The 20,404-nt window shown below is 38.7% G+C and overlaps 1 protein-coding gene across 1 annotated transcript in view; it reads right to left on the bottom strand.

Annotated features, from left to right (window-relative positions):
- The window catches only part of KHDRBS3 (KH RNA binding domain containing, signal transduction associated 3), a 65,602-nt gene extending 46,204 nt beyond the window's left edge, over positions 1-19,398 (bottom strand). Inside the window, exons 1-3 of the mRNA XM_017739061.1 lie at positions 19,278-19,398; positions 8,010-8,126; positions 5,789-5,935 (exon numbers count right to left, since the gene is read on the bottom strand). Of these exons, the coding sequence (XP_017594550.1) occupies positions 5,789-5,935; positions 8,010-8,126; positions 19,278-19,325 (312 nt within the window). The 5' untranslated portion in view covers positions 19,326-19,398. The remainder of the gene's footprint in view (positions 1-5,788; positions 5,936-8,009; positions 8,127-19,277) is intronic.
- Between the last annotated feature and the right edge of the window lie 1,006 nt (positions 19,399-20,404).

Raw genomic sequence — 20,404 nt, 5'->3', positions numbered from 1 at the left:
AAAGAGGAGAGAGAGAGAGAGAGAGAGAGAGAGTTGCAAACGAGTAGAGAATAAATACACTGTTGAGAGCAAGACATGAATATGAAGGAATAGATTAGGAATCCTCACTTTTAAAATCAGAAATTATAGAATAAACACAGGAATTCTTTCAATACTCACATACACTGTTATCTAATAAGAAGAGCTCAAAAATTTAAATTTGGTAATATGCAATGGTAAAAATGCCAAGGACATATGGCTTAGTTCTGTCTGCACAAATCCTCTACTCTCAAGGTCTAGCAAAAAGAAAGCTCAGGTTTCTGTACATGGAATTAATATGGTACTTCTCAAGCACCATTTTCAGGGACCTTGAGTCAACCTCCAAAACAAGCAGAGTACACGGGAATAAAACAGAGCCAGCACTGAACTCTTGAGGTATTTTTCTATCATTTCTCCTCCACTTAAAGTGAGCTGAGCAGAAGGCAGCCATAAAGGTGAATTAAAGATAACTATTTTACCCAAGGTGCATAAGCACAAACTGAGTATCAAAATATTAATAGGTCCTCCCATAGGAACAAAGGCATACTTCTGATACAACAGCTGCAAATCCTCCCATTTCAAGAAGGAAGGTTTGTTCTATCAACCATTTTACAATTCAATGACAAAACAAAGAATCTGCATCTCACTGCAAATCTGAATTTATTACATTTATTCACTAGACAGGGACCAAAAGATTATCAGGCAGTCTTACAGACTTTGAAACATAACCTTGCATTGAAAGGAGATTAAAACTTCCAAGAATTCAAATATCTCAATTATCCTTGAAACATTCTGCTTCTCCTAGACTTCTACAAATGGAAATAAAAAAGTTTTCTTTTACATGCAATTGCTGAAGTTACTGGTGTTAAAAGAAGCATCATACCAGCATTTTGTCCAAACTGACTTAAATAGGTTCTGAAATTTAACTCCCAACTGCCCACCTGAGATCATCCTCTGTTTATCAGCAGAAACCAAACAGCAAATATGAAAAAGGTCTAGAAGACTGAAATAACTGTTTCAAATGGCATAAACGAAGCTTTTGAGAAACAGATTTCATTATTAAACAGCCAAGACCCAATACATAACCAATCCATCATAGGGAGTAGACTAGAAACAGGAAACTGAACACTATTCTGGCCAGCTATTAGACAGAAACCCACTTTATATTTATTTGTTGCTGGATCAGAACTGGCTACAAATGCAAAATTCTATGTACTGTGTAGAATAAAACTTCAATCTTTACACAAAATGCCAAGAAACTGTAACACCAACACACAATATCAAAGTTCTGACAGCCTGTATCAGATGCCCTTTATAATTTCTTCACAAAACATCATTTTCAGAACTGGGCCCCTGGAAAAATACCTTTGATCATTTTATACTCAATTCATTTAATTCCTTAGCAAAGATGTGCTTGGTTGCCACTGTGTATGTTGAGTCCCTTTCCTTTTCTCCTTGATGCTTTCTCACTTTCCTGCAGCACATTACCAGACACAGCAGCAGCCTTAGGTCACAGACAAGGGCTCCACTGTGCACAGCACAGAACAGAAAACACGGCCCTTATCACACATGCCAGAGGCAGCCGGAGGATACAGAGTGAAGGGGCAGAACAAGGCAGCCACGATAAGCTGCAGTGTTAAATCTATGAGACTCTGAAATGGATTCCTCAATTAAAAGTAGCAGATGGTCAGTGTATGAATACTCACTGCTGGAAACAGCACACTTCAAGTCAAATTAAGCAGACAATAATCTTTTCCTCACCTAGAGGATGGACACAGAAGCCCTTTAGACTGCATCCCTCCTCTGAACAGCTTAGGCAGTGGCAGCACTTGAATTTCAGTCAAATGCTGCTGCTGAATTTCAATTTAACAGATGTACTCTCATTTTATGAATAAATTCCCTGTCCTGACTAACTACAGTCTTATCCAAACATGGAGGGTCCATTTACATCAAGATCCATGCAAGAGATTTTCACCCCACAAGTCCCCATACTTAAATGATCTAACTAAACATTCTTTTAAATTTTATCTATGATTTTCATCCAGCCAGAACAACACATTAGCAGCATCTCTTCTTGGGATCACTCTGACTTAAGACCTTATTTCAATTTATCACTCAAACTATTACCAAAGCTATTTATTTATATAATGTTAGGACGGATCCCTACAAAACCCTTTGCAGCTTTGCAAAGCACTCAAGTAGATCTTTATCTTGGCAGTGAGCAATCCATTATTTTCATGTTTCCAGCCACTTTTTTACACCTTACAGCTATTTCCCAGCTTACTTAAGGAAAAGTCTGAGAGTTTCCAAAGGCCACCAAGCTCTTCCAAATGCCATTAAATGCTATTTCATCACCACATCTTACAAACCAAACATACAGAAGGTAAGACAGGCTACAGGAAAAGGTTGTGAATTCTGCTCACATCGTCATATAACTGCTATAGATTGTTCTCTTGAAGACATTTCTATACTTTGCTTTAAAGACAAGGAAAACAAGAAACTCTGGTAAGCAATGGCAAAGGGTAATTAGTGCTGTATCTGTCAGAAGACAAATGACTGCCACTACTCAAAAATTAAGCAAAACAGACTAAGTTCTAATGGCTAAAACTGCCATAACCATAGAATCACAGAGTGGTTTGGGATAGAAAGGACCTTAAAGACCATCTTGTTCCAACTCTTCAGCCATGGGCAGGGACACCTTCCATTAGACCAGGTAGCTCAGGGTCCCATCCAGCCTGGCCTTGAAACCACGGTATAATACAGCAACCAGGGGCAGGTGAGGTTCAAAGTACCTGGCTTTTTGACCTGACACAGGTAATTCTGAGATAATTATTATCAAGCACAACACCCACCAATCTAACACTCAGAGTGCTGACCAGAGAGTATGGCCAGAATAAAGGGGCTGGCTAATTTAAAGGAAGATAAGAAAATATACTTAAAAGTCAGAAGCCACAATTCTAACTGCAGAAGAAGGTAAGAGTCAAGGCAATGTAAGCACAGCCAAAAATACCCTCAAGACCAGTTTTTATGCTTTGGTTTGAGTTATGCCAATAGTTTAAATAAAATTACACCACTGCAGCTGCTTGAGGTTAAACATCCTTGCATTCAAGGATTCTTGCCCATGATTTGAAGATCCAATAAGAGAGGCTGAGGTATTTTTGCTACAGTCAACTACCACAAGGATATTTTGTATTCTGCATTCTAGCACCAAATGCGATCTTATGTTCAGCACTGATCTGAAAAATGAACAATAATCATATTCATAAATTGGGTTCAGCATCTAAAACTGTAGGAAGGCATAGTTACCTTACATTGTAAGGAGAATGCAAATTATGATCATAATCATATACTCATAGCAGGAAATCTTTCCTGAAATAAAACAGACCATTTCTTAAGAAAGCCACAACAGACCTTGGAGAAAATAAAAACCAAGTTGCATTTGCAGCAGTGAACCAAACACTAGTTGTAGAGCAGAAAAAGCTGCTCCTTATTCCTTCAGTGGCTGCTGCAAGGGGAGGGCAGGCAAAAGAGATTACGGCATTTAGAGCAATTCTGATAAGATTACATTTGAAAAGCCAAAGGGAAATTAAGACAGTGTTGGCTTGATACCACAGTTCAAGAAAGATTATGTAGCAGCGGATCAACTCAGTATAATAAAGAGCAATGATCAAAAATCAAGATGGAAAAGTGTATAACCAGCAGTCAATGGAATTGCTCATTATCAGTCTGTAATTCTACTGGCTTAACACACTAATGACCAGGTTTTGACAAGCTTACTTCATTTATGGCAACATTAGGGAAATCAAGCTCAGTGAAGAAAAACAAGACCTCTGATGGAGGGTGCACAGGGATCAGACATCCTTCCTTCCAGGACATGCCAGAAGCATTTATCAAATTGAACATATTCCCATCTAAAAGAAGGCAGCTGTTTGCTGTCTAGAATACTCAAGAACTTAATTCTCCCTTATCTCTTCACACCATTAAATCATGAATCATGTAAGTACAGTAACCTTCAACATTATGACAGCCCAGAATTCCTACAAATATTCTGTTGAGTATCCCCTGTCTGATCAGTTAGGATGCCTGAACAGCAGTATGCTCATTCACCTCTTTTCATATACATCAAGAAAAAGCCATTTGGAACCTGCACGCAAATTTATAATGTGATGCTTGATCTTTGTAACACAAGAACATAACGCCCAGGACATCTCCTTGTTTTTTAACAGCCTTAAGATGCATCTACATTAGGGTTATTTCACATCAGGACATATTCCTAATAAACCTCCTGACAACTGTTGTTTATCATGTTTTGGTTCATGCCATGGTGCATTATTGGGGCACATGAACTCACTCCATTCAAACAAATCCAGGCCAGAAGAAATAGTCAAGGAGTACACAGCTCCAGTCACCTGGGGACTTAGATTCATAAAATATCCTGAGCTGGAGGGGACCCACAGGGATCATTAAGTCTGAATCCTCACCCTGTACAGGACATCCCGAGAGTGCTGTTCACTTCTTTAACTCTGTCAGGCTTGGTGCTGTGACCACTTCCCTGGAGAGCCTGCTCCCATGCCCAACCACTCTCTGGGTGATTTCATGGATGTGGATTAGGTTTGGTACCAACTATAATCCCCAAAATACATACAGGAGCACTGACAGGTCATCAGCAACAACTGCTGTACAAGAGACATCCCCAACTGGTCCCCAATACAGCCACGCTGGCTCCACTCAAACATTTACAAGCTGCTGTCATGCAGATACATGCCTCAGGAAAGTTTCCTTAACCAGGCCCCCACACTTCCCAGATCTGACACAAATAAAGACTAACACTTGGGTAGCATTTTTAGCAGTAAAAATAAACAGAAGTCAGTGCACCTTGGGGATGCTTTGCTTTCTATAATCATTCCTTTGATTACCAATAAAGATTGAAGAATGTTCACTCAAGAGCTAAAACAGTTGGGAACTTCACACACAGACATCACCTCAAGTGCCCCAGCTTCCTAGGAGAGTTTAATATTGTAAAGCAGTAAGGTTGGTCCTTACATGATGAGCAAATAAAGCTGTCTCTCTATAGAAGACACTAGAAACCCATTGCCTAGATGTATCCCAAACCTGGAGTATAAACTTGTACTGGAAACCAGATCTCTTTTTATACATCCATATAATGGAAGCTCAAGTATACACCAGAAGACAAGTATAGCTCATGTATCACTAGTATTGTGATGAAAATAAAGATACAAGATAAACCTGTATTGATTCTCAGCACTCAACACTAAACCAGGATTGGAGGTGAGAGAAATAATACAACTTCAAATGTATTTATTCTTAAACAAAACTAATGTTCCACATATACCAAGAAAACAGACAAGCCACACATTTTGCAGATTTTTACAACTGTTTGTAGTTGTTGTGATACTTTGCACATGACTAGTTAAGCAAGAATAAGTTTAGCTTTTACTGTAGGTCAGATCATGAGATTTGTGTGGACAGTTACAGACTCACCCAATTACTGCCTGTATCAAAATGCAAAGTATTTGACAACATCATCATTTCTTTCACAAAGTAAATTAAGGAACATGACCTGACCAATACTGTGCGCTGTTCAGAATCACAGAACAGTTTGGGCTGGAAGGGACCTTGAACATCATCTGGTTCCAAACTCCCTACAATGGGCAAGGACACCTTCCACTAAACCAGCTTACTCAGTTTTAGAGATAACATTTCTCACTCAAGACTACCAGAATTCTCATTAAAAAAAAAAAATACTAACAGGGATGAGGAACTTCTTGATTTCTTCCAACGCATGTCCCATTCTGGCATATGCTTCTGCAGGCGGAGCAAATACTTCAATTAAAACATGCAGGTCATCATTTAGGTGGAAATACTTTGCCTCTCCACTTTTTCTCAACTCTTCTTCCTAGGAGATAAGAAAAAGATTGGTTTTACACATTCTTGTTTTAAACATTGTAGTGCAAGTGTTGAAGTTTCTCCAGAGGAATCTGCAGACACTGTTTACTCGTGTTCAGATGTCTGCAACTAAGAAAGTAACATGAAATAAGAGCCAACAGCTTCTGCTCACACACAGAAACTGTAGCACAAGGGGGAATGCTTCCAAGAGTTTTCCCAGGTGCACCAGTTTGTAAAGTCTACAGAAACAGGTTTGATCTAGTATTCCACAAGAGCAAGATTTTTTTACCAATACCATTTCAATCTTGGTATTACTACACCGCTTTGATACTTATTTTCTGTTCTCACTGAAGTTTGTATCCAATGAGTGCATCCTTCACAGAACTGTGCTATTTGGACATAAAGCTAACAGCATTTGAGATGAGGGAAGAGAACATCAACCAAAAGAGTTCACTAGCTATTTCAGAAGCAAGCTTGTCTTTCATCCTCCTTCACCCAACCCACTTCAATGACTGCAAAGCTGAGTTCAGTGTAGTGAAGCAGAGCTCAGTTCTCAAAAACTGACATTCACATGCAAAATATTCACAGACCTAAAGGGCAGCACTTGCTTTTCTCAGGCTGCCCCCCACCCGTGTGTATCTGACAGGTCCAAGGGATGAAACCAGCACTAGAAATAATTTCATTGCTTTACCAGATAACATTTTATCAAATACTTAGCAGTTCTGCTGTCTAAAAAATTAAGCTCCCCTGCAGCTTCCTGTCCTTGGCAAGCAGCAGGCAAGCACTTCACCATTTAGATTACTAAAATTGTAAGTTGCAATGATAGCTGAAATCTCCTCCCCTGCACACCCCTTAATTATGGGTTGAGGTTTATATGTGACAATCCATTTCTGCTTCTCCTGAGTAACTTTCTTATCTACATGATTTGTGATTAACTACGAGGATGTTTAAAAGAAAAACAAAAAAATAGTTTAGATCACTGTCAGAGCACCCACAGCAAGAATATTAAGAGGTCACTCAGCAGGATAAGACTGTCAGCGAGATCATTATTTTGCAATATAAATAAGAGATCTTAAAAATAAGAATTAACCTAATATAAACATCACAGCTCAAATATTTAGTTTTAATAGGAACTGTTTCTCAGTTAAATACTTTAAGCACAGTTACTCAAAATGTATGAGCCATCACTAGCACTGGAAGCTAGTTGAGTTCCCCATATACTTTGGCTTTTAGTATACACTGGCATAAAGCATTCCCCATCCCTTTTTCCTAAAGAGGAAAAATAATCACTGTGCAGCTAGTTTATGCAGAAAATAGAGTGCTAAGAATCTTGCTTTTTGTGTTTATCAATCAAGTTGGCTGGTAACAGCAACAAGCAATAGAAAAGTCACAATTTTCTGTGTAGTACCTGGTAAAAAAGCATTTCAATCAGCACCTTTAACAAAACATACAGAATTTCAATGCAGGTTTTTCTAAGATCATTCCCATAAACAAGCTTTTGAAGTCACTCTATGCTTTTTTTTGCAAATTCACTTTCATTATTGTATTTTATTTTACTTCTGTAACATGACTTGGCAATGCTTCCATTACTTTCTCCATTACTTGGAGGGCCAGGAGTTGGACTTCGATGATCCATGTAGGTGCCTTCTAACTTGGGATATTCTGTGATTCTAAGAAAACACTACACACTAAAACTCTTACAACAGCACACAAATGAAAATAAGCTCACTCACTGGCCCACATCTTCCAACCTTGGGCATACATGAAGCATTTCAGGCTTTTTTTTTCATTTCCCATGAAGACCAACACAAAAGCTACAGCTTGTTCTCATTCCAGTATCCCTCTTTGACAGCAATTTGGGTCCCATAAAATCCTCTCTGTCTTCCATTACTTGACATCTGTTGGCTTGGTTTGCCCAGTGCATGTGGATTTTTGGCTTGGTTAGCCAAGGAGATTCATTAACCTAAAACCAGTATTGGATCTCCCACGCTTTTTATTTGCCCCAATTTTTGTTACCAGGTTTACGCCCCTCCTCAGAAATTTAAAGTAAGTAACAAAACTCCACTGACATACTCAGGCCTTACCTTTGTCTTGTCCCTCATAGAGCCTTTTCCCAAAATAGACATTTTTGTCAGTGTTTCTTCCTGTAAACGCTTTAGGGAATTACCACGTGGACCCAAAAGTTTTCCCACAAAGTTGAACTGTAAGAAAACAAAAAAACTCCCATTAACCTCATTGGATTTTTAATCATAAACTAATGAGCACAGTGGGATATTTTGCTGGAACAACTTTTAGTCCTAGGTGCAAACAATGATTAGATCATAAATTAAAAAACATTAAGTACAACCAAATAGTACAATTACTAGAATGTCAGTGGCTCCAGCAACACAGAAGCATCTGAACTCAAGGATAACTTGGTGTCCACTACAGGTTACCAGATCAAGAGGAGCCTGCTGACAAAGCCTTCTTGCTCCAGCTACAGGAAGCATTGTGCCCAAGGCTTTTGTCCTGCTGAGGGACTCCAACCACCCCAACATCTGCTGGAAAAGTGGCACGGTGAGCTGCAGGTAACCCTGGAGACTCCTGGAATGCATGTGGGATAACTTCCTGACCCAGGTAATAGACAGACCTGCCAGAGGGGAGCGTTACTCCCACCAACGCCAATGAGCTCGCTGGGGACATCAAGATTGAAGGCAGCGATCATGCACTGAATATGGATCAGGTAAGGAGTAAAGTTGGGCTGCTGAACTTTAGCAAAGCAGACTTCCAGCTCTTTGGGGAGCTAGTCAGTGGGATCCCCTGAGAGACTGCCCTCAGGGATAGGCAAGTGGAACAGAGCTGGCAGATCATTAAGGAAGTCTTCCATTGAACACAAGAGCAAGCGATTTCCAGGAGCAAGAGTTCAGGCAAGAGACCAGCATGGCTGAGTAGGGACCAGCGGGTCAAACTAAAGGGCAAGAAACAAATGCATAGACAGAGGAAGACAGGTGACCTGGGAAAGAGAATAGAGATCAAGTCTGGTTGTGTAGAGCTGGGGTGAGGAAGGCCCAAGTGAAGCTGAAACTGGCAAAGGACACAAAGAGTAACAGAAAGGGCTTCTCCAGGTATCCCAAACAGAAAAGGAAGATTAAAGAAGGTGTTATCCCCCACTCCCACCAATAAACCATGATGGAAAACTGGTCACAGCAGATAAGAAGGTTGAGGTACTCAACAACTGAAGTGACACAATCATGTTAAAAAGATAGTTTTAGGTAGAAATAAAATATAGTGATGCTGAACAACAAATGGGCTTAAGCTTTGTGGCCTCAAATTTATGAAACAGTTTGTAAGTTCTTTGCTTGTCCCTCTACTACTGAGTCACTGAAGAGCCAAGATGGGCAGCACTGATCTCCCTGTTCATCTGAAGTAATTTGAAAGGACTTGGCAATGGGGCAGTGGCAGTCCCAAATCTCTTGTTGCTACACTGGAAGTGCTGATGGAAGAAAGGTGCAGCTGCACTCACCCTACTGTGCAGAAAGTCTACAGCTCCAGCTTATTTCTTTCAGCTTTAGACAAAAAGGAAAGCAAGTATTAAAAGTCAACTAAATATGAAAATGTAAGTTTATTCCCCTTACTAGCTGCAAGTTCAATTCCCAATGTAGACCTGACATAATGCTATTGAGAAAATAGCTTATGCATGGCTACAGTCCACACAACCTATTTAATTTAAGGCCTTGAATGAACCAGTCTTTTCTGAAATTATCAGGCCACATCAAGAAATTCTCAGGCAATTTCTTTAATTTTTTTTTTATTAGAGAGGTCCATTTGTTTTCATATAGGTCCTACGATACAATTAAGGAAAATATTAATCACAAAGATTGAACAGATAAAGGTAGAAATCTCCCTTGCTGAGAATATTCAGGACCCAGGGCCACTGATGGGGTCCTGTGCAATTTAATTTATAATCATTATTTCAACAGAAGGTTGAACATCTGAAGGCACAGATGTTCTCTAGAGATTCCTTTTAACTCAGACTTCTGATTTTACTGTTTCTGAAGGTATAACTAAAAAAAGCAAACAAATTGATACAATTTGTAACAAATTTGAACTTCCAGAAGTCAATTACTCCTTTTCAAGAGTTTCCTTAAAGGAAGTTCATAGTTAAGCTCAAAGTAAAGCTTTCATGTAGAGAACCACCTCAGTTTCTCAAGCATTACTTAAGATTACTTACATCTGTTTATAATAGCCTTTTATGCTACTAGAAATAAAAACAAGCACTAACTCTTTACTGCAGATGTATTCTTTTAGTTAAAACCAAACAGTTTAATGTTGTGTAAACCTAAAACTTGTCAAACAAAACTTCAATACCTCCAAAAGTTGTCATCTTTTCAAAACCATGAAATCTCTAGTGCCAAAGCCAGACATCGCACCAGCTTACACAAGGACTGCACAGATGACATGTTCTAGACACATTTAATGAACATGAAAATGCATTGTCTGCATCCTGATATCCACTGAACTATTCTTTTCTGTGCACTGAGGCTCCAAATATTCGATTTGACAAGTCTGAAGCATAAGAAATTTGTGTTACAAGTCTGAAATTCTGCTGATTTGAAAGCACAGTACTTCTAGGTGTAGCTTAAAAGCACAAACAAAGGTTAGTAAAAAATGGCTTACAATGTAGTCACAAAGCATTTTTGCTCCCACATAACAAAGCTAAAAGGCTTTGGAACACTTCAGTTGATTATTCCATAAATAAGATCCATTTATGATATTGAAGGAATCCTTTCAGTAGAAAACAGATTATTTACTTTGAACAGGTACTGCATTTTTTTCAAACTATTGGTTTATCTTCCTTTTACATCAAATTGGAAACATCTGATCAAAGGTTTATTTTGAAATATTTCATAGATATAGAAACATTCAAAGTATCAGTCACTAAGTTACTATTATTACTTACATACTGCTTTCAATCAAATAGTAGGACTCAAACCTAAAGGTACAAAATCAGCACACAGTAAAACAAATTTTACTTATAAAACTAGCAAATCCTGTTTATCTGCTGGTGTAACAGAAGCAAGTAAGCCTGGCAGATCCAGGTTAGCCCTTACACAAAATTGCTCACAAGTTGCATAGGTGCTTCCCATGTTCCACATTTAGGGTTTATTTGCCCCAAGAGCACAAGAAAAAAGAAAAAATTCAGGTCCATTACTGAACTCAAGCTTATAAACTATCTCTGAATTAGACATATTGGATAGTAACAAAAAGACATCCGAGCAGCTCTGCCCAAGTCAGACCAGTCACAATCACTAGTTTTGGCTCAGAATCAGACATGCCTGACTCCTCTCTTTACTTGCCCCTCTCAAGTACAGCACAATCACCTCCAAACTGGTGTAAATACCAAAAACAATCCTCACCTTCACCAGCTTCAGTTTAATACTGTATTAAAGCAGTCACACTGCTTTCCAGTGCAAGCTGGTGAACTTTTCAGTTCTACAGGACAAATGAACTCTAAAGAGCCAACCATAAATGTTACTCTACACTGGATCACTTTTGTCAAATCAGGAATTCTCTGCATTAAGACAGATTCTAATGTATTAGGTAAGTATCAGTAAACTATGGACAATGGCATATAAAAGAGATAAAGTCCCCAATTCAAATTTGCTTCTAGGCCAGCTCTGAAGAGTATACAAATACAGCATCTCAAGCAAAAAAAATTACAGCAAAACTTCAGGCATCTTTGCAAAAACAGTATCAAGATTCAGATTAACAGACCTGGGAGGAAACAATTTGATAAAATGGGAAAAATTAGCACCTCAGCTACATTTCTAACCAAATAATACTCTGCTATTGATAAATGGTACCCTCTGAACAAAATATCATCAGATAATACACCAGTTTGAGCAAAAGTATGCAAGATTTGAGGGGTGTTCTTATTCCTAAAATCTCTGATCATTGAAAGCACATCCTCCTGGACCTCTGGTTTACTTTGTGGGTAAAGATACTATGCAGTGCAACAGCCCTTCCTCAAATTCCTGGGATATGGGGTTTTCTCTTGACCATGGTGTCTATTAGCTGGCAAGTACTGGTTTACTGTACTGAAATTCTGTTCCCCTTTTACAGATTACCCTAAAGTGTGTAACAAAAATCTCCAATTTAAGATACATCTTAAATAGAAAACATCTTTCACAATAGAAGCAACAAAATAAAATTGATTATAAGGTTTTTGCTTGAAAATTGTTTCCTTTCTTAGATGTTCAAAAATCCTCATTTTAAGAAGCATTTTTTCAGTTATCATACAATGGAGATTATGGGCATCACTGCATAGCACCTATTTCTTCAGAATCACCGAATCAAAACATGACTTGAACAGTTATCTAGAGATTTGTTGTCTTACCAAATCACTGCTTGAAACTATTCCCTGAAAACATTTCCAGAGAAACACAGTTACGAAGAACATTTATAGAACAGGATATTCTCTTCAGAACCATTTGATCTACTATATGAATTATAACAAAAAAAAAAAAAGAATTAATGCCAGTGATACCACATTTTTAAAATGTATATATTACAGAAAAGGGGATATAATAGAAAAAGTAATCCTTGTTTATCCCCAACCAAGGCAAGACTGCTAAGAATGGTTCATCCAGCTTAAAATACTTAGTGAAAGTATAAATTCTTGACCAAATGCTTTCCTGTAAAGCTTTAAGCACTCCATTGTTATTAAAGCCATAGAAATCTTTCTTGACATATTAGTTTTCTGCAATGGTTCCTCTGCGACAGGGTCACTAGAAAAAAAAAAAAAAAGTTAATTTAAGATTCAGAGCACTTTCCCTTAGAATGACCTGAAAAAAGGAAAACTTCAAGGTTTTCCCAATCATCTCAGAAAGATAAAGTTTCTATAGAAAGGTAAGTGCTTTAAGCATCTGTGTTACACCACAAACTACTCTCCTTCATGTAACGTGGTAAGAGGTCTTTAAACATTTATTCACAGCAGAAAGCTTGGTCCATTTTACTATAAAGTTGCTCAAAAGTTATCCTTGGTATTACAATTGATGCTTGTTCCTCCACATCACTTCTGGTTACGCAACCACATTTTCTCATTTCTACTCTAATAAATCCTTAGAGCTTAGTTATTATGAAAAATTGCTTTCTAACTAGTCATGTGATTAAAATACTAATCTCTCCATGACTTTATATAACAACTGCAGATATATTGTATATGAATACAACATTTTAAAACAGATATTGTCTCTTTAAAAGTTGAGCTAAAAGGCTTAAATGGATACCAGTTCCGCAAGTCAGTAACTTTTGAGAAAATATATTTAAAGTATCACTTCAGGGAACAACAGACCATTTCTGCCTGAAATCTGAGATTTACCCAGTATTTAAGTGTAGATCTATGAGCAATTTTTAAAATGGTAACCTGTCAAAACGGAAATAATTGTTCCCCACAGTTTTGCTCCATCTCATGGAAAACCATCACGGTTCCATTTACCATCCGTGGAAGCTATTTTTTTCACCTAATTCAGAACACCCAAGTTCAGCAAACTGTCAAAGCAAAATCAGATTTCTGAGACTAAACTACTTCACAATGCATATTCATTAGATGTATGAGAGGGGGATAACACCTTCCTGCCTCACAGTGCACAACAAAGCTCTAAAACACCTTTCACACGTGATGGCTCCTCATAGCAGAGTCAGGACAGATCCACAGAGTCCCTTCACCAACACAACCACATCAGGACCTTCCTTGTGTGGCCAGCTCATCTTTTCTGCCTTTAAGTCTGTGCAAGTTTGAAGATTATTTTCAAGCATGAAACACAAGAGAAATACAGGTTTAAGGGTGTCTTGGGGTGACACATTTGTCACATGTGTCAAACCGAGACAAAGGGTCACATTTTCACACACAACCCAGAGTCAGTTGAGGTATTCAGCTGATCAAACAGCAAGTCGCCCTAATCTCAGTGTCCTAAGCTGACAAGATCTCATTCTACTACCTGCAGTTTAGACATCCAGCATCCACATGGACTCCCAACTACAGGTAACTTGATTTAGAACTCAATGCTACCTCAAAAAGTTGGCCTTTTTTCCTATAAGGTTGCATAAAAGCCTAACCTCTCTAATCCTTACTTGTAGTGGATGCCCCAGTTACAACAAGATTGCAGACAGCATTACCAAAGCTTATTCAAGCTTCACCTAAATACCTCAGATTAATTTCTGTATCACAGCAATTCAGACCTCTTGGAGAAATCTGCAGAGCTGGACCAAACCGAAAAACTGTAAGACTCTGCACAATCATATATTTGAAAAGATGTGACTGGGCCTGCAATCTGTAGAGGTTTTGTCTTACCCAGTAAAACTAGCTGTCACCATATCAAGACATATTAATTCAGGGGCTTTTTTTTACAGGAGTCTGTAGATAACACAAAGAAATTTATTCAAATGCATAACCAGCCTCAAGGAGAAGCTGAACATAACTCCTGGGACTAACCATCTTGAATTATTTCAAAGCACAGACAAAATTCAGGTTGTCTTGGTTATTCTATCACATTCTATCAAGATCCAGATATAAAAAAAAAAACCAAAACCAAAAATATTTAGACCAACTATCTGTAGCATGAGATTAAACCTGTTAACTAACACTACCAAGGGCTGAGCAAGTCAAAAGTTCCCAGTTAAAGGATATAATTAGAGAGTACCATAGAAGGAACCAAGAGCTCTTAGGTAGGAGGCCAGTTAAATACATCACCAGGAACACTCAACTATTTGTGCACTAAGCGAAAGACCAGAAACTCATAAGGTGTTCCAGGATGAGCAAAGAAGACCAAAAAAAGTGCAATACATACTTTTGAACGTGAGGTCTACCAGATTCTCTTCCAACAGAAACCCAGCTGCTCTGCACTTTAGTTGAAGAGCTTCTCCTGCACTTAACCTGTAACCTTCCGGGGCTGTCAGAGGTAATTGCACAGGACCCAGCTATGGGCTCATGAGAATGTATCTGACAGGACAGGAAATGTGAGCAAGCATTACCATGCCAGGCTGGTCTGATCAGAGCCTGGACTGCCTGACCTGTGTTGAGGCTATTATGACTTATTCAAGGAGTCAGAGTTACAGAAAAGTTTTAAAGAAGGAGAAGGCAATATAATACACATTTCAGGCTTAGCAAGCTGTCTGAATGGGGCAGGGCACTGATGGGCTGTTTCAGTTCATGGACATCTTTTTTAAGAAAAAATTAAGATAGGATTAATGAAATATCAATATACCTGAATAGCAGAGGCATCTTTCCTTCCCAGAGTCACCCCTGGCAAGTATAAACAAAGAAATAGTTTCTGCTGACAAAATCACTTATATCTGTGGTTAGTTTCATTTACAGATATTTAACCCTGTTAGAGATAAACAATTTTAATAACTTGGGTGGTTTTTTGATCCAGTTTAAAATCATGATTGTTTATTTAGGGGACTACGGTGTCGATGGAATTGAAGCAAACTTATTTTTTCTCACTATATCCTGATTACCGAAGTTAGCTAGATTAAACCGAAACTGGTAATGCAATGCTCATTTGACAGATTTATAAATTACTGTAATGATTTTACCAGCTTCAAACAGCAGATTCTCAGGTCAATAACCCCATAAAGACTGCATCTCATGAAAAAATGGAGGTATCTCTGTCCAGGATTTTGCACAACAGGTAATAGCATTAGTGTGGACTGCAGGCAAACAGGCCTGCCTGATAGGAGAACTCTAAATTCAATATTAACACGCAGAAGATCTTTTTGCACAGATTTAATCCATATTTAAGTCTTAAATTTCATTCTTCTGAAGCATTTGTCACCAACACTGATCAGCAGGAAAGAAAATTCAAAAATGAGAAACAAGTCTTTTAACCACTTTTCTGAGGAATTCTCCCTTGGTATTTTCTACCAACATATTTGCTGCAATACTAACACCTACCACAGGTAAAACGGTCGAGGAAACTGCACACATGCACAGAGAACAGCAGTGCAGAGGCACAAAGCATTTATGTGAAACACCATTTCAAGTTTTTATGAGGATCACAATATTTTTTTGTAAGTTCCGCAGAACAGAATCACAGAAAGTACAGGATGGAAGAGACCTTGAAGATCATCCAGTTCCAACACCCTTGCCATGGGCAGGGACACCTTCCACTAGATCACGTTGCCCAAAGCCCCATCCAGCCTGGTCTTGAACACTTCCAGGGATGGAGCACCCACAGCTTCTCTGGGCAATCTGCCAAATGCCTCACTACTCTTACAGTAAAGAATTTCTTCCTACTATCTAATCTAAATCTCTCCTCTTTCAATTTAAGCCATCCCCACTTGTCCAATCACTCCATGCCCTTTTAAGAAGCCTCTTTCCAGCTCTCTTGTAAACCCCCTTTAGGTACTGGAAGGTCTCCCTGGAGCCTTCTTTTCTCCAGCTCTCTCATCCCATCTTCCTAGCAGAGGTGCTCCAGCTCCCGTCATCCTCATGGCCTCCACTAACTCATTCCAACAGGTCCATGTCCTTATGCTGGGGACCTCAGAGCTGGATGTAGCACTGCAGGTAGGATCTCACCAGAGCACAGGGGAAGAATCCCCTCCCTCACCTGCTGCCCATGGGGCTTTGGATGCAGCCCAGGACACATTTGGTTTCTGGGCTGTGAGAGCACATTTAGGGGTCATGTTGAGCTTCTTGTCAACCAACACCCCAAGCTGTCCTCCTCAGGGCTGCTCTTGATCCATTCTCTGACCAGCCTGTATTCGTGCTTGCCCCAACCCACAGGGATCACCTTGCATGTGGCCCCGCTGAACTTCATGAGGATTGCACAGCCCCACCTCTTTAATCTCCCAAGGCCCCTCTGGATGCCATCCCGTCCCTCCAGCCTGTGTCAACTGCACGACAGAGCTGGGGGTCAGTGAACTTGCTGAGGGTGCCCTCAATGCCACTGTCCATGTCACCTACAAAGATGTCAAACATTGCTGGTCCCAGTACCAGCCCCCAAGGAATAGCACTTGTCACTGGTTACCACTTGGACATTGAGCCGTTGACCACAACTCTGACTGCTACCATCCAGACAATTCCTTATCCCCCACGGGGTCCATCCATCAAGTCCATGTCTCTCCAGTTGAGAGACAGGAGTGGCACATGGGACAGTGTCAAATGCTTTGCACAAGTCCAGGTAGATGACGTCAGCTGCTTTTCCCTTATCTACCAACCCTGTAACCCTGTCAAAGGACTACACCAGTTTTTTCAGGCACAACTTGCCCTTAGTGAAGCCATCTTGGCTGTCACCAATCAGACAATACAGATAAATATTCAACACATACATTCTACATACAGCTCAGAGGAACCAAGATGACTGGAACAACCCCACATCTATCCCAAAAATCTTGACAAAGCATCTCTAACTTCTGAGCCCTTCTCTGAACACGTGAAATATAAATAGGATTAGCACTTCAAAAATTATGATGCAAAAAGACTTTGTTCTCCTACACACAGGCACTTAAAACTTGTGTCACTTACTGCAGACTACAGTATGCCAGAATAAGGTTCTTAGTTTGCCATGTTCAAGCTGTGTCACTTCATAAAATGTACCATAATTTACTAGATCTCAGAAATCAAACCAAGAGCCTGGTTCTAGTAACCAAGTGAGAGCAAATTGCAGTAACTGCTTGTGGTTTAGAGCAGGTGCTTTTCAGAGAATATCAAGAGTACCTATTATAATTCTGAATTGATACTCACCTCCCAGACTACTCCTATTAGTGAGAAATTTTAATTCATTTTGACTGTACAGAATCTTTAATGAGCAACCTTTAACAAATATCCATCTATATGTAATAAAATGGAAATTTTTAAGGGAAGTTGAGCCCCCAAATACTGGGGTAAAAATATTCTTAAATATTAAGTATCTAGGATTTTATTCACTCTGGCAGAAGAGAGATTTATGTGAATAGAGATACCAGTATTTTGCTTTCTGTGGAGCAGTCCTAGTGGAAATGCAGAAACTCACAGGACATGTCTGTTTTAATTTGCACCCCTGGATCTAAGTTCAGGCTTCTTTCCATATCACACACCAGACTTTATTCCAGTTCAGTGTCTCTATGGGTCAGGAGTACTGATCAAACAGCAGAGCATCTCTAGCCATTCAAAAGATGGCAAGGGCTTTTCCCTACTAGCTATCCTAAATAATTTCAGTGTTTAGTCCTATAAAGAAAGTTGACACTAGATAAAGAAGCAGAAGTGTCTTTCAGAGGGCAGTGTTTCCCTTTTTAATAGCCATTTTGCCTTTCTTGCCCCTGAGCCCAAGTATCTACATCTCAACATTTAGAAGAAAAACATCCTGTTTACAAACACTGACTGTGGAGTAAGCAGCCCCTATATTTTACCAATCTTTGTGTCTGTAGGCTTGTATATAGCTCTACTTAGTCATAAAGATAACTTAAGTCAGAGTTCCGAAGAGGTGCCCACATGATGCGCAGCCTTGCATTCACTCAAGAAGTATTTCATGAAACTTGGAACAGCAGCAAAGACATCCCTGCAAGTCACCCAGCACAGGCTTGTGAGAAAAACACTGATACTGAGCAGAAAAAAAAAAATTATAAAAGGTTTTCCTAAACAGAAGGAGGAAAGAATGGTGAATTTTTTCCTCCATGAATAGAAAGACTTGAAATTTCTAATAGGAAGAAAAAGCCATTTCAAACAAATTAAAAAAATGCTAATTTTATTGTCATAACATTAACCTTAAAATTTTAAGCAGTACCAAAATAATAAAGTTCCACAGCCTACTGAATGTTGCATAAATGCTTCCAGGCAGCAATATTTTAGTGCAGGATAATACTCGGCAGTAAAGAAGTGTTAAGAATTCATGGTGGGCAAAGATATTAATGAAACAGTCTCTACCCCTCCAGAACAGACTGCATAATTTAGCAGTCAAGCTATAATTCATTCAAGAATAACAATGGCTGAAACTTAGGAGGATGAGAAGAAAATTTGCACAATTAGTTCCTTAATGGTGCATTTTAAGCTGCACTTCTAGCTACAATAAGAAAGTTTCAAAGCCTGGCATCAGATTCAACTTCAACATTTGTTTTTCCTTTTGATATTCTGAAGAGGAGGATCCTGCTATCCCAAAAATATGGTTCAATTATTTGCTCTCAACATACTGTTTTGTGTGACCAGCACCACTTTCCTGCACATTTATTCCAACAAGAATAATTTCTACCTTAGAGCTCCTACAGAACAGATTGCAGAACAGCAACAGTAGTGACTGGTAATAGTTTTAAATGTTACATAAAAAAAACCAGTTAAGATACTAGTGAAATATCTTTTAGAAGAACTTAAATTTATCAAATATGAAAATTTGTCTTACCTTAGGGAATTGTTTTACTGGAATCAGAACTTTTTGTCCCAACTTCATATTCTTATTGATGACTACATCAATATACTTTTCTTCTTCCTTTCCTTCCCCTTTTTGGAATTTTTCAATTTCTGTTAAAGAAAAAAGTTATTTTATCAGTTTAATACAACAATCTAAAATAAATATATATAAATAAATTTCAGAGCTAATACTGTATGGCATACATATGTCATGTTGTGTAATTAACACATGTAACTGGTTATACAAGGCCAATAGGGTAAAGCATGTTTTGCCGTTTTATATTCATGTTTATATCAGCACCTTGAATAAGCATTGCAAACACTGTACTCACTTAACACTTACATTTTTTATATGGCTTAAGAAGTGAACATTATTCCTAGATACCTTTGAGCATGTTCAAATTAAAGAACACACAGCATAGTTTAATACTCACTTCTATAAATAAAGTATGCAGTTTTAACGGTGGCTTTCTACACTGCACTTAGGAACAAATGTCAAGTTAATCTTTCAGAATTTCAGAATGTAAATGAGGCACACAGATCATACCCAAAAATGTGAGATTAGGGTTATACCAACAATGACATTATTAGGAATGGGATTTAGAAGTTCAAACCCTGGCTTGCGTGACTCTATTCATTCCAGAGATACACACAAACTGACTCTTGATTATAAATTTCTCCAAATATTGACTCTCCAGTGTGCTAATGAAAAACTACAGATTTCATTTCATTAGAGAGGATTCATGAGAAACATACTGGGAGACAAAGTGAAGCACTGCTTGAGGTATTTGCTGGATGGGGTCCATCATGATGGGGGCTGCAGTGTTAAACATGTTAGCACACACCAAAATCCAATCCATTTCAAAAGTGCCACAGAAGTTCTTTTGTGGGAATCTAGCACTTGTCCTCCACAAGCATCCCCATGTATCTTGTTAATTCTTCACAACACTCTTCCACTCTACTCAACCAGTAGAAGTTAAGGACATTTATAGAGACCTCCCAGTTTCTTTAATGGGAATGTGATCTTATGCCAACAGGAGACAGAGATAAAAACTTGAATGAAAAGAAACCAACCAAAAATATAGGAGAAACCACCCTTTAGTACACTTTCAAAGACAA

Source organism: Corvus brachyrhynchos, unplaced genomic scaffold, assembly GCF_000691975.1.
Source record: "Corvus brachyrhynchos isolate BGI_N302 unplaced genomic scaffold, ASM69197v1 scaffold187, whole genome shotgun sequence".
NCBI classification, from domain to species: Eukaryota; Metazoa; Chordata; class Aves; order Passeriformes; family Corvidae; genus Corvus; species Corvus brachyrhynchos.
This window is presented reverse-complemented; position numbering and strand designations above follow the sequence as displayed.